The following is a 14,325-nucleotide window of genomic DNA, read 5'->3' on the forward strand; positions in this document are numbered from 1 at the left end:
TAATGATCTCTCTCTCCAGACCCTCATATCACACAGATAGATCCCAACAGAGACCCTGCACCAGCCCTGCCCCCCCCCCCCCAGCACCAGCCCTGCTCCCCCCCCCCCCCCCCCCCCGGCACCAGCCCAGACCCCCCCTGCCCCCGGCACCAGCCCTGACCCCCCCTGCCCCCGGCACCAGCCCTGCAGACCACACAAGTCATGTGACAGGGAACGCTATAATTGTACCATGTTCTTTCCATCGCTAAATGAATGATTTCACATCCAGTATATTCCTCAAGGACAATGAGCGAGGCAGAGAACTGACTCGTCATCAATTCCATGCCACTGAGTTTCTGTGTGGCTTTCTTCTATTTGTAAACCCTACAGAGGCTTCTGTTAGTATTCGGGCAATGTCATATAAGGTTTAGCTAAATTGAACTTATAAGAATGAAAACAGCTCCTAAAATGTCTGACCACGATCACAACCTGCTCTTCAGTTTCTGAAATTCCTCAAATGCCTTCATAACTCTAAAAAGGTAGAGCTGGTGGGTGACGGCTATCTGTACAGCCACGAGAAGACCACAGATGGAAAGCGGTGAGACGTGCCCTCCAGGAGCCCACAGGATTGTAGAAGGGTCACGTCCACCTAACAGACGAGACGTGTGCCCCCTATCTGTGTGAGTGGGGCCACAGCTCAGGCTCCGCACCTGGGATCACAGCACGCATCTCTCCATCATACCCCCAGGGAGGTCTACATACTGCTGATCAATATGCTTTTGTAGGGGCATTGCAGAAATGACAAATGATCATTTATCAGCATATGATACCAGAAATCTGTGGTGTCTGAGCTCAAATATTACTTCTGGCAAACCTCCATAACCATGCTGTCCAAAATGCTTCTAAGCGTCTTCCCACTATACAGTAATACCCACGAGAAAGATGCAGAATGTAATGTACTTGCCTTTTAAATTTGGAAATATTAATCAGTGCGAGGATCTCACTTCGTATTACGGACTAATGTAAAATCAGAGGCAGAGATCCAGAATACGGCCATGTGCATGATGATGTGGGGTCCGGCTCCAGGACACACAAGAAACAGCTAAGGTTTAATAGTTTTTCTACAATGTGACGTATTGTTTCCAGGGGATGAATGCAGAATGAATAGATTCCTTCATTTCTAATTTTCCATTGTGTAATCCCTGTTACGATGCGACACAAGCCCAGTATCAGCCGGTAAGTGCCATGTACATAGAACGGCCCCAGTAATCTGCTCTGCGCTCATTATGGAGTCATCCATCAATGTCACAGTCACATCCCTTTATCCTATATGTGATCGTCACCAATAACACCACAGCAGGGAGCTATAAACCCATTATCCGTCCTACTGGATGGAGGTCTGCACAAATTCTGATAGGTCATTCCCCGGCATGAGTTAGGGGTCATGTAATTAGGATTTCCCATAAAGAAAATGTCCTAATTATTCATTTAGTGAAACAGATTAAGCACACTGCCCCATCTGGGGACAATTTGTTTGTTTTCTCTCTTAAATGGGTTTTCCCGCAAAGTTACAGTAATTTGAAAAGTTCATATAAATCATGGAATAATAATAATAATAGTTTCCACAATTGGATGTGTTTACATTTTTTTTTTTCATGTGCTCAGATAATCTTATATACGTGTCCTTGCTATGTACTGTGTAATGGCCGTGTCTGACCGTACAGGACATGGTCTGATCATAGTAAACACCAGTCCTCTGTAACACATTTCCTACCACAGCTCCTTTGCTGGGGTGGAAGTAAAATAGAGACATTACATTCAAATATTTCCCTATTAATCTCAAAATTGGCTCTAGGCCATAGGACATATTTATGGGACAGACCCCCCCTGTGGGGTGGTCCACATTGTTGGGAAATATGTGTTGATGTTCTAGTTTACTCACTTGTTCATGGAGAATTCTGGGATAATGAATTGATTAAGGGGTCATCAATGATCTATTTATACCTCTCTGTAATTTTACTTCCCGTACTGATTTAAGTTATTCCTGATACTTGCTATCTATGGTGCTTGAAAATATCTATGAATAAATATTGTGTATTGAAATGGCTGTATACTTTGCTCGGTTTACATGCACGGGATCCCAGCTAGTACACCTTCCTCCTTAATGTGGGTCCTGGCGCTTTAATTCTTTGAAATAGACTAGATTGTTCCATGCTATTGTGCAAATTGTGAGACCTTTAAGTTCTATAATTTATCTATTGTGACTGGTCTGGCGCTTTAAATATGAGACCCTTAATTTCATTAATTGATCTACTGCGACTGCGTGATGCTTTGGTTTAACACGCCTCCGGGACTATCATGTGACTGATCTAGTTCACCAATATCGCCTTTAGCCTCACGCATGCGCAATTGTAAGTTATCAGTATCTATGGTGTCCCCGCTGTTTCCTGCGCTTGCGCAGTTGATAGTGGTGGAGACTCTGTGCGCTTTTGATTAGCAAGTCAATGATTTGGATTTTAATGGGGGAGGTGTCTCTGACTGGGGTCCTGCGCAAGCGCGAGCAACGCTGATTGGTATCCTTTGTGTCCCCATTGTCTTTTCACGCGTGCGCAATGGATAGCGCTCCATGCGCATGCGCACTCGTGATTTCAGTCCCGGTGATTGTGGGAGTGTCTGGGTTCCCCACAGCTGATTATGCTTACGTGGGTTACTTAAAGCCCTCCCGGACATGCAGCTCCATGACGCCTCCAAGGACGGTGGTACACCATTATCAACACAGGATCGTACCGCGATACTACTGATCTGAGTAACGGCGCCATGGATCTGCATGCCCTATATCTTTATTCTAACAAGTGAGTGTTTTATACTGCTCTTGTTCCATATGTTTGGTGTAATTTTGTGGTGACTTGTGTCTGTGTGTCCAAATTCTGATAGACTATACTTATTTTCTTAGCCTCCTGATGAACCACATGTAATGTGCGGGGAAACGCGTCGAGGTGGAGACTACTATAATCCATTATAAATGGTCGGCGGTGCACCTTCTTAGAGGGACTGTATATCAAACGCCTTGTGACCCAATTCTGGACACTTTTTGGATTATTAACTCCTGTATGTGATTTACGTCCTAGCACCAATGTGCCTGAAGGAACATTCAGAAAACCTGAAAGTTAAGTTTGACTTGGCGTGATTCATCAATGTCCGTTTTGTGTACCTCAATGTATCTATTGTCTAAATTGTATCAATTTGTCATAATATTATGTATGTAAACCCTGTTCTTGATATTCAAGACCAGGGGTGACCTGTACATTGGTCTATCTTTGGAGACAAATTGATGGTGTGTGTTTTTCATTATACACTAAATGGTGTGGTATCATAAACGGTTTTATCTACTTTAATAAAGATTGAAAATATTTTGGGGAAGAATTGGTTGTTATAAAACATTTCCCTGCCTGTTTTTATAAAATGTTTTACCTCAAAAGAAAGATTTATTTGTGATCCCGTGCTGTAATGTCTGTGTATTTTGTTTTTCCTGGCTCCCTGGCTCAGGAGCTGTGGTATGATAAGACCATGTCCCTGTAGAGTCAGACACAGCCATTACACAGTACACAGCAGGGGCACATATATATGATTATTTCAGCACAGGAACATTTTTGTTAAACACATCCAATTGTGGGAATTATTATTATTACAAGATCTATGATTAAAATGAGCCTGCCGGGTACCATTAATCAGTGCCTGGCTGTACACTTGCAGCCAGGTATGTCTTTCTCTGGAACACCCTGGCATTTCAGAGAAGTTCTAGTTAGAAGATGTGGGCCACAGACAAGAATAGTCCAGTGTTGTCCAGCTGGCTCTTACCAGTGCTGTTGAAGGCAACTGAATGGTCTTTGTGATGGTGTGATATTGTGGGTTGTGTATCTTTTTGTGTAGGTTCGTAATTCAGGCAAGGTGCTCTGTCCATTCTATGTATTATTTGTCCTGTCTGCAGGTTTATAACCCCCTGAAGTGCTTCTGTCCCTAGGTCTGGGGGGAGGGGGCCTGGAATCCAGCCAAGCTCTCTGCTTACCTGGGAAATTATTCAGTCTGTCTGAGAAAGAGAAGGAGTAAGATTGATTCTCTGGAATAACCTGATTTATAGACAGCATATGTTTTTTCAATGTACACCTTTACTAGTTATATAAGATGCAATATATATTTTCTCTGTATTGATTCCTAATTGTTTAATAAAAAAGATCTGATTTAAAAAAAGATTGATTCTCTGGGTGAGAAGCTGCAGCTACATGCAGCACCCCAGAGAGCCGTTGAGAAACCCCGATTTCCCTGGCAAAGGACTGCTGGAGGATTGTGACTTACCCCATTACTGGACTATTTTACCCTCTGTGTAGTGGATTATTTGATAGACATTCTGGATTGCATGGAATAAATATTCTTTGTATTGTTCACTCATCTCTTTGACTGTTGATTGTGTGATATCGGAGAAGGACCCCGTGGCTGTCTTTCCCATAACGAGAGACCCGTTAATGACCTACAATGGTGCTGGGACGAGCCAGCCTGGGAGCCGGCACTGGACTAGTCTCATCTCTTGCTATGGTCCCTGACCCAGATCTTCAACTAAATACTGTGACAAACCAGAGCATTTCAGAAAAAAAAACAAAAACCTTGTTTACTGCAAAGTCATTTTTGATGTGGTCATAAATCACCTGTCGGGGGAAGTCAAAGAATAGACAAGAGTTACAGCCTCTCCTGTCACACTGTCAGAACAAGCTCAATGACGTACTCTGTTACCCTATTCCGCAGCACAGAAGCCATAGGAAACAAACGGTGCAAAATTTTAAAGGAAACCCAAATGCCAAAATGATTTCTAACTAAAAATACTTACATTAAAAAAAAGTCCCCAAAATGAACAACCACTTAAATTACATGTCCATTACTGCTAAAGTGATTCACCGATACATAATTAATGACCGTACCTATTTCTTATTTGCAGTGCATTTTCCTCACTTCATGATGCTAGGTTTCTTGTCATTTAACATTGGCGTCTTTAGGGCGGATACACACACAGCGTAAATATCCAACAAGGATTTAATCAAATCCACAGCCAATTGCATTTAACACATGCCAAATCCATAGAGGAATATGCTACGTCTGAATGCTTTCATCTGCGACTATGGTATATGCAACCGCAAGTAGGATGATGCCCGTATGAAAATAAACAGCGTGTTCACTATGGGGGCACATACTGAGAAGGTGGTCACCGACGCAGCAGACTAAACGTTCATTGTGGAAAGATTGGAGTGTTAGTATGGTTATCATATTAAAGAAAGGCCCATATCTGTGGAACCACATAATGGAATGAATGCTTGCTATAGATTTCATAAAATCACTGTTTTATCAGCAGAATATTATCAAAAGATAAGTAATAAACCTGCTGCCATTAGTCTTCCATATTCATGAGCTCTGTTGTAACGCCTGCCTGGATCAACAGACTCAGGGGGATGTAATGGACAGACTAGAGGGAAGCCACTCACCAAGCAGGACCCCCAGAACCCTGAAACCCTTTAACCCCTATACAGGGATTTGGAATTGCACAGGGCCCTGGAGATCACTACCTGTGGAAGGCTGCAGCCTGATGAGAGTAGTAGTCAGGCAGGGTCAAACCAGGAATAGCAGAACAGGGACAGAATCGGCAGGCAAGGATGTAATAAAAAAACGGAGCAGAGGTCAAATCCGGATCGGGCAGCGAGGTACAAAAACAGCAGGCAGAAGGGTAGTCAGAAAACACGCAGAAGTCAGCACACAGGAATCATAAAACAGAATAGGGCGGACCAGGAGCCAGGAAATCAGAACCATTTCTGGCAGTGGTCATGTGACAGGAAGGGGAATAAGAAGGGTGTGGTGTCTTCCCATTGGCTGTAGCTGAACGCTGGCAACTTCAGCTGGAAGACACACGCCACCCACAGTCAGCCAGTGGTACTGCAGATCCCAAGATAACCCAGCCCAGTGGATGATCGGCGCCTGCGCCCACCGGTGCCGCTGGCATCGACTCCTCTCCCATCACCAGCACCATCCACGGCAAAATCACGTGACTTCCGGTGGTTGTCATGGTAGCACAGAGTCATGTGATAACTCCTGTGGCTCACAAGACTCACTTTCAGTTTCACCCGGCCCAGAGCTGGGTGAGACATGAAATGAGTATATCTGCTCTTCTCAACAGTGTAGCTGTGATCAGCAGATATGGCAGAGCGATCAGATTGCTGATCGCTATAGCCCCGTAGGGGGACTAGTAAAAGTAAAACAAAAAGTTAAAAAAAATGTAAAAAAAAAAAAAAAAACCCCAAAAAGTTCAAATCACCCCCCTTTCGCCCCATTGAAAATTAAAGGGTTAAAAACTAAAAAAAAAAACCCACATATTTGGTATCGCCGCGTTCAGAAATGCCCGATCTATTAAAATATAAAATCAAATAATCTGATCAGTAAACTGCGTAGCGGCAAAAAAATCCAAACGCCAAAATTAAAGTTTTTTGGTCGCCACAAATTTTGCGTTAAATGCAATAACAAGCGATCAAAACGTAGCATCTGCGCAAAAATGGTATTAAAAATGTCATCCTGAGACGCAAAAAATAAGCCATCACTGAGCCATAGATTCAGAAAAATGAGACTGCTATGGGTCACGGAATATGGCGTAAAACGTGGGCCACTTTTTTCAGACAAACTTCTGATTTTTTTTTAACCCCTTATATAAAACAGTAAACCTATACATGTTTGGTGTCTATGAACTCGCACCGACCTCCGGCATCACATCAACGTATCAGTTTTACCATATAGTGAACACAGTGAATAAAATATCTCAAAAACAATAGTGCTATCGCACTTTTTTTGCAATTTTTCCGCACTTGGAATTTTTTTGCCATTTTCCAGTACACTATATAGTAAAACTTATAGTGTACTATAAAACTTTTAAGCCCTTGGACACACATCCATCTAAATCAGGGACTGGGGCAGGCCCGGGGCTGGTTGCAGTGGCGATCTCGGTGACCGCGGTAGTTACGCTGCTGCATGCATGTCCTCTTTGGCTCCTACTGGAGCGCTTACCTGTGCATCCTCCTGCTCTTCTCTTCAGCCCCAGCGATGACTGTATGTCGTGGTGCTGAGGAACTCTTCCGCATCAGTCCTGTCGTTGCACTGTTCAGATCTATGCGCACCTCAAAGACGTGCATACATTTGAATAGAGGTGGGGTCTCCAGGACCTTGACACTGTATATGTGCAGGTCTGGGGACTCTCGCAGTGCAGCGTTAGGACCTTAGGTGAGTAACATGACACAGTGAGGTCACCAAAGGTCATTCTGCAACTGCGGAAGCTTCAGTGATTGGACAAGGTCTGTACTATCACTTAAGTCTATGATTTAAAGGCTGGGGGAGCCCGAATCAGCTGCCTAGTCTGCCCACCAAGAAACGCCGGCCCTGAGAAACAGACAGCTTGTGGCCCTGTACAGCTATATTTACGGGGACTGATGGCGAGCCACATGTGGCTCGCGAGTGACAGGTTGAGGACCCCTGCCCTACATCATGCTGCTATCAGATGGGGTAGCAAAAACATGATGACAGATTCCCTAAAAAATAAACCTCAAGTCCCCAATGTGGCCATTGTCCATTCAGTGATGAAAATTACATTGTCTTTCCAATTGAAATACTATGTCCCAAGAATGACAAAAGTATTTAAGTATTTTAGGAGTGATACCTTTATAGGCTAACCAGAAAAAGAATTATTAGAAATTAAGTGTTAATCCGCTGCTGATTGATAAAGGTGACTGCGCACATGGCGTCCTGCCGCACACATCAAAAGTCCAACCAATGTGATTGTCAGGTGCCGCGGAATATTGCAGCCAAATTCTGTGGTCATTGGGCACCAAAGGGGGAGAAGCTGCAGACAAATGTAGCACGCTGTGTGCAATCCCCGTGGGCTACACATCCATCTCCATGTCACAGCTTGTAAAGCAGTCTCAGGTGTCGCTTCCTTTTCTTCAGCCATTTTTCGGCACTGACACTGGTACGATTTTTGTTTCTTATTCACTGACTCTTGAAGTGACTGATATACACCACTCACAAAAAGTTAGGGATATTTGGCTTTCGGGTGAAATGTCAGGATGATCCTATCATGCCCTCTAACCCTATCAGGGGAACTTATTGTGACCTTCTCTGAGCTGTTGACTTCACATGTCCAACAATGCGTCAGTACTTTTTGCACAATTTGCTGTTCTCCAACACAGAGCTTAATGGCAAAATTCACAACAGGTGTTTGATCTATGAATCGCCCAATACATTTCGGGGGTTCAATTAGAATTGGTATTTAAACAGTTCTGCTCATCATGATGTTCACATGTTGACATCATGAGACCAAGAAAACAGCTAATTGATCCACAGTTCCTCGCCATTGCGAGGCTTCAAGCAGGATATTATGGCCACTGAGCTTAGAAAGTCACAGTGTCACCAGCAGGTTGCAACAGAGACACACAGAGACTGGAAGAGTCACAGAAAGGCAGAGAAGTGGACGTCCTTTGGCCACATTCCACACTGATGACGGCTTCAGAACCGGATGATGAATGCCACACAACTCCAGGCACATTTAAGGCTATGTTCACACAGTGCATCTTTTACTGTATTTTTTTAGGTCACAAAGATGCAGCTAAATGCATGCGTTTCCTTCTCCCAGCAAAGTCTATGAGATTTCTATTTTGCTGTCCATAATGGGCATTTTTGCATCTTGGCTGAGTTTTTGAAGATGCAGCATGTCAATTTTTTTTGTGTTTTTCCAGCGTTTTTTGAGCCCTTCCAGTCAATAGATTTGGACTTAAAACACGCACTGGGCAAAATGCGATAAAAACGAGGCAAACACACATGCGTTTTTGCCGTGGGTGCGTTTTTTGGGGCCAAAAACGCTGCATCTTTGTGGTTAGAAAAGATGCACTGTGTGAACATAGCCTAATGGAGGTAAGAGGCAACCAAGTGTCATGTCAGACTATTCAAAATTGTTCACATCAGCATGGTCTGCGTTTTAGATGACCTGGAAGGATACCTGACTGCACCACCAGGCACAGGCATCATCTACGTTGGATGAGGGACCAGTGGGCCTCAGTGCCGTTTACTGATGAAAGGTGTTTTCATGCTAAGCAAAAATAATGGCCGCCACCAACATTGACGACATCAAGGAGAGCGCTATGCATCAGCCACTGCGGTCATCAGATGAGCCTTTGGTGGTGGTGGTGTTAGGCTAGTTTCACACTTGCGTTGGACGGGATCCGTAGCATTGCGTTGTGTGACGCATGCAACGGATGCGTTGCATATAGAGGCACAATGGATGCTACGGATCGTACAAAATAACGCAATCTGTTATAGGTTTTTTTCCTTGACTTTACACATCTGGGCATGCGCAGTTGTGTAAAGACGGATGCGTTAACTGAATCCGTCAAATGACGCATTCTAACGGAATCCGCCACCATAGGCGTCCATTATAAAAACAACGGACGCCAAACGGATTCCTGCAGGTTGCGTTTTTTTGACACTCCGCCAAGCACAGAAAAACGCTACATGCAGCGTTCCATCTGCCCGACGCAGCGTCAAAATAACGACGCTGCGTCGTCCAGCGGATGCAACGCAGACACTTGCGTTACAGTGCGGCGTCCATACAAGTCTATGGAGAATAGCGCAGTGCGTTAACGGACTGCGCTATTCTCCATAGTGACGGAATGCGCTGAACGCAAGTGTGAAAGTAGCCTTACAGTGTGGGCAGGGGTGTGATCAATACAGAACGGCCCTACACTGTGTGAATGGTACAGAGACAATCCCCTACTACCTGAATAACATCATTACTCCAGTCATTGAGCCTCTGTATGAATAACACAGACCTAACTTAATCTTCATGGATGACAATGCTCCAGCTCATCGAGGTCGCATCATTAGGGAACAGGTGCTGGAGACTGGGCACCTCAAACTGAGAGACCTGCACTTTCTCCAGACTTGAATCCTATAGAAAACCTTTGGGATCAGCAGAGTCATCATGTAGCAGCTCATAACTCTGTACCCCAGAACCTCAATGACCTCAGGGCACCCTTCAAGAAAAATGGGATGCCATGCCTCAGCAGACAATCACTCCACTTGTGAAAAGAATGAGATGTCGCTGTAATTGATGCTGAAGACCACATAAGTTATGAAGACATTGACATTTGGGGGGTATACCCACCACTGCTGGTGGCTTTTGTTGCAATAAATTGTATGAGATGAGGAAATCGCCATTGTTGCTTCTTCCTTAACGCCCTACTGTCATGATAAAATATCACTGTAGCGTGAACTTTTTAGGTTTTACATAAATTTCACTCAAAAGCAAAATATTCCTAATGTTTTGTGAGTGGTGTATGCTGCCCCATCCACAGGCAGTGTGAATCAGACACTGGCTGCATTATTTCAGCCAAGGTGACCATACCAGGGACCAAGCCACACGGGAGACTAGCCATATAGGCGGGTCCCAGCGGCTGCACCCTGCCCACTTCACAGGACTGACACTTCTCCCTGCGGACATATAGGCCTCATATACAGATGCAAATGTTTTTCACATGCACAAAAAAATGCTATGCATGTCATCAGTGCTTTGGATGTGAATGTTATGTCATCAGTGTTTTTCACCTATGGATACCTGACAAAGCTTCTCCTACACATATCAATGATAATCACAGACCGCACACGGATGTCATCTGTGCTGTATATGTTTTTGTCACAAACCCTTTGACTTGCATTGGTAGCGTTCATCCACGATATCGGAAAAAACGGACATGTCTCCATGAGTTTTGCCCGGACACACAGTCTGTGAAAACACACGGACATGTCAGCAGCCCCATAAACTATGATAAAACCCTGATCGATTTGCACTGTGTTTTCTGAGGTTGAATGTGGCCCATAGAGACCTGTCGGTCCAAGGTAGCGGGCAGCCGCCGGGGGACCACCTCCCTGACCAATTTTCTGTGAGGCTCGGTCTCCATCGGCTGTAAAGAGGTGGTACACTACTCAGCAATAGTGGCTACATCCCTTTAAAACTGATAGGGAAGGCATTTTCTAAATACCTTGTGTTTCCAATTCTTTCTCTAAGCAGCACTATTGTCCCCCGCTCATCCCATGAGGTGACCCCCGGATTCCGTGACCTCTGAGATTCGGTGATGTCACGTCAACTTCCAGTAGACCCGACATCACTGAGCCCACAGCCCAGTCACTCAGAAAGACTGGGGCCTCAGTGATGTTGAGTCAACTGGAAGTTGACGTGACATCACCAAATCTCAGAGGTCACGGAGCCAGGGGAGGGAGGGGGAGGACCGCAATAGCACCGCTCAGAGGCAGAATTTGCTAGACAAAATATTTAGAAAAAGCCTTCCCTATCAGTTTTACTGAGATGTGGCCACTATTGCAGAGTAGTGTACCACCCCTTTAAAGTACATCTTTCTATGACACGCCGCAGCATTTCATAGTCGAACAGAAAGTGTGGCACTGGGTAAATTAATAAAGTCTTGAATAGGGGGCCTGTACATTCCCAGATCACCCAGAAAAAGAACATGGAGTTCCCACACATCTACCAGAGATGTCACTCAGTGGCCGGAACATCTTCTCGGGAGCGTTGTGCACTCTTGGGGCAGCCTGCCGTCTGCTGGACTCCACAATAACCACTTCCCCCAGGCTGAAGAACATACACATTCCTGTGATAGTTTACATTTCCAGCGAAGACACGACAGGCATCACCAGCATCCGACAATGCTGCATGTCATGTCAGGGAACGAGGACCCACAACTGCAGGACAGTAACACATGAACACGTGCAACACTATATGTACAAGGAGTAATGTGCAGAGCTCTATGGTCAGCATGTGTTATAATGTCACAGTCTAGGTCACTTATATCTAGGGTAGACAGCTCCATAGTCACCCGCCATGTCATAAATGGGGTTTTCCAAGTGCACAATTTTCACCGTTGTCATTAGGGCAGTGGGTCCCACCATTTAGGATCCAGGAGCCACCAATTATAGGAACAGCAGAATTAGACAAGAAGAAAACCCTTTGGGAGTGAAAATTCTGGGATAAGTGGATTTTACATGGAGCTGTTCTGAATTATACCAACCAAGGGGGTCTAGCCATTAAAGCACTATTAGGGCCTAGGTGGGCCAAGAGCATCCACCAGTGCAACTTGCAACAATTTCTGATTTTGGATGAGCCCCAGTATTACATTTTGGAACCTCCCAGCATGCATTACAAAATCTTACCTGCACCGAAGGCTTTGGCAACTAACCAGGCCAAATTACTGGCCACTTTGGCCCTGTTGAAGTCATAATGATCAAACGGCTTGATGGCTGGAACAATGAAGGTCTTCTTCACCTCCTGACCACTTTCACCTATATCCACCATGGTTGGGATCGGTCGGCCTGGCACCTTACATGATTTGAAGCATAAATCCAGTCAATATAAGGTTTTACACATTTCGGCAACCAGAGGTGGTGAAGAAATCTTACACAATTAGTGCAATATGTCGAGATAAAACCTCAGCTGTGCAGAGACCTTCCTGATCCAATGAGGTCCAGACACCGGACAGGATCCTGATAAATAATAGAAGGAGGCCGGGATCCTATGGCGCTATACACAGTATAGCTCATTTAGTGTATCTCGAATTTAGTGTTTACAAGGTGGTGATGGCTACATGTAGGCTGATTTCAGGGATCCGCTGTATTCCTGGTAATTGTCCACTAGAGATCTTGTAGGATCCTCTTTCTCCCACCATTAGTAAGATGTCACTACTCTGCGGCCATGAAGACAGGAGGCTTCACAATCTGCACTGTGATCACCCAAGTGCTGTGTGTAGTGGAGGTGGTGATCCTGTGGGCCAGGTGATCTCTGCCTGGAGGTGATGATCCTGTGAGCCAGGTGATCCCTGCACTGGAGGTGATGATCCTGTGAGCCAGGTGATCCCTGCACTGGAGGTGATGATCCTGTGAGCCAGGTGATCCCTGCACTTGAGGTGATGATCCTGTGGGTTGCAGTGATTCTGTGGGCTGGAGTGATCTTGTCGGCTGCACTGATCCAGTAGACTGGAGTGATCCTGCGATCTGCACCGATCCCGTGGGCTGCAGGTACACACTGATTGATGGCTCATACGTGACGGGGAGACACATCCCATTCATTGAGCGCACATTCCCAGCTGACAGCTGCCATCTCCTCCATTACCCTCGGTAGCTGACCGGCTCCGTTATTTCCCCAGTGACCCGGATGCGATGATGTCTTGCAGATACAGCTGATGTCCAGGCCCGGGCAGATTTACAATGAATTATTCTTCAGCCTCTTTTTCCCATCCTCCTGCCCGTTTATTCCTCTCGCCTTTTTCCAGCCCCTCCACCCTCTTCCCCGTCTCCCTCCCCCGTTTCCTTTCCTCCCCGCCCGCCGCCGCTGCGGGTTTTCCTGCCGCACTGGATAGAAGACACAGTCGTCAGAAGGGCGCATGCGCTTCGGCTGCAGGAGGCGGGAAGTACGCAGGCGCAGGCAGCGAGCCGAGCAGTGTGGTGTACGCGTGCGCAGCAGTGTCTGAGGCGGACGCCATGGTTGAGCAGTGTCTTGTGTGTGCAGATGTAGCAGTGCGTGCTGTGTTTAGCTTTACATTACACTAATGAAGTAGGATAGGAAGGAAAATAATATTCCTCTACACAAGTATATAGCGCCTCCTGAGGATCCAGTGTGTCAGCTCACCCACATTTAGGGGGAGTCACAATGGCCTCCTGGTAATGGACGTGTCAGGCTATATTCACACGACCGTACCGTTTCTGCGGTCCGCAAACACGGTCCTGTTTTTCCATGTATGGAACCGTGTGACAACCGAATTCATTCCGTACACGGTCTGTTTGCCTTCTGGGTTTTTTGTTTTGTGGACTGCAAAAAAACCCCACGAAAGAAGGGTCACATACAGTCAAAAGCGTGAAAGCTGGATAGAGGAATAGATCAGAAAGACCTATATAATGTCCCATTCTTCTGCATTTTGAAATTGTGCACCCTATAGTGCCTTTCATGTGGCACTAAAGGGTGTTTAGCCCTATACTTAGCCACAAATTCATTATTTTCCCCGAAAAAACAACCTGGGGTCCCCCTATTTTTTGTAGCCAGCTAAGGTGAAGCGGACAGCTGTGGTCTGGTATTCTCAGACTAGGGTGGTCCATGGTTATTGGACCCTCCCCAGCCTAAAAATAGTAGGCCACAGCCGCCCCAGAAAAGGCGCATCCATTAGATGCACCAAGCCTGATGCTTTGCCCCGGCTTATCCCATTGCCCTGCTGC

General features: G+C 45.6%; 1 protein-coding gene across 3 annotated transcripts in view; it reads right to left on the reverse strand.

Moving 5' to 3' along the window:
- CAMSAP2 (calmodulin regulated spectrin associated protein family member 2) overlaps window positions 1-13,421 on the reverse strand; it is a 174,850-nt gene extending 161,429 nt beyond the window's left edge. For all 3 annotated transcript variants that reach the window (XM_075322054.1, XM_075322053.1, XM_075322052.1), the window contains exon 1: window positions 12,274-13,421. In XM_075322054.1, the coding sequence (XP_075178169.1) occupies window positions 12,274-12,415 (142 nt within the window). In that variant the 5' untranslated portion in view covers window positions 12,416-13,421. The remainder of the gene's footprint in view (window positions 1-12,273) is intronic.
- Window positions 13,422-14,325: the final 904 nt, after the last annotated feature.

The sequence above is a fragment of the Anomaloglossus baeobatrachus genome, chromosome 8 (genome assembly GCF_048569485.1).
Source record: "Anomaloglossus baeobatrachus isolate aAnoBae1 chromosome 8, aAnoBae1.hap1, whole genome shotgun sequence".
Classification (NCBI taxonomy): Eukaryota; Metazoa; Chordata; class Amphibia; order Anura; family Aromobatidae; genus Anomaloglossus; species Anomaloglossus baeobatrachus.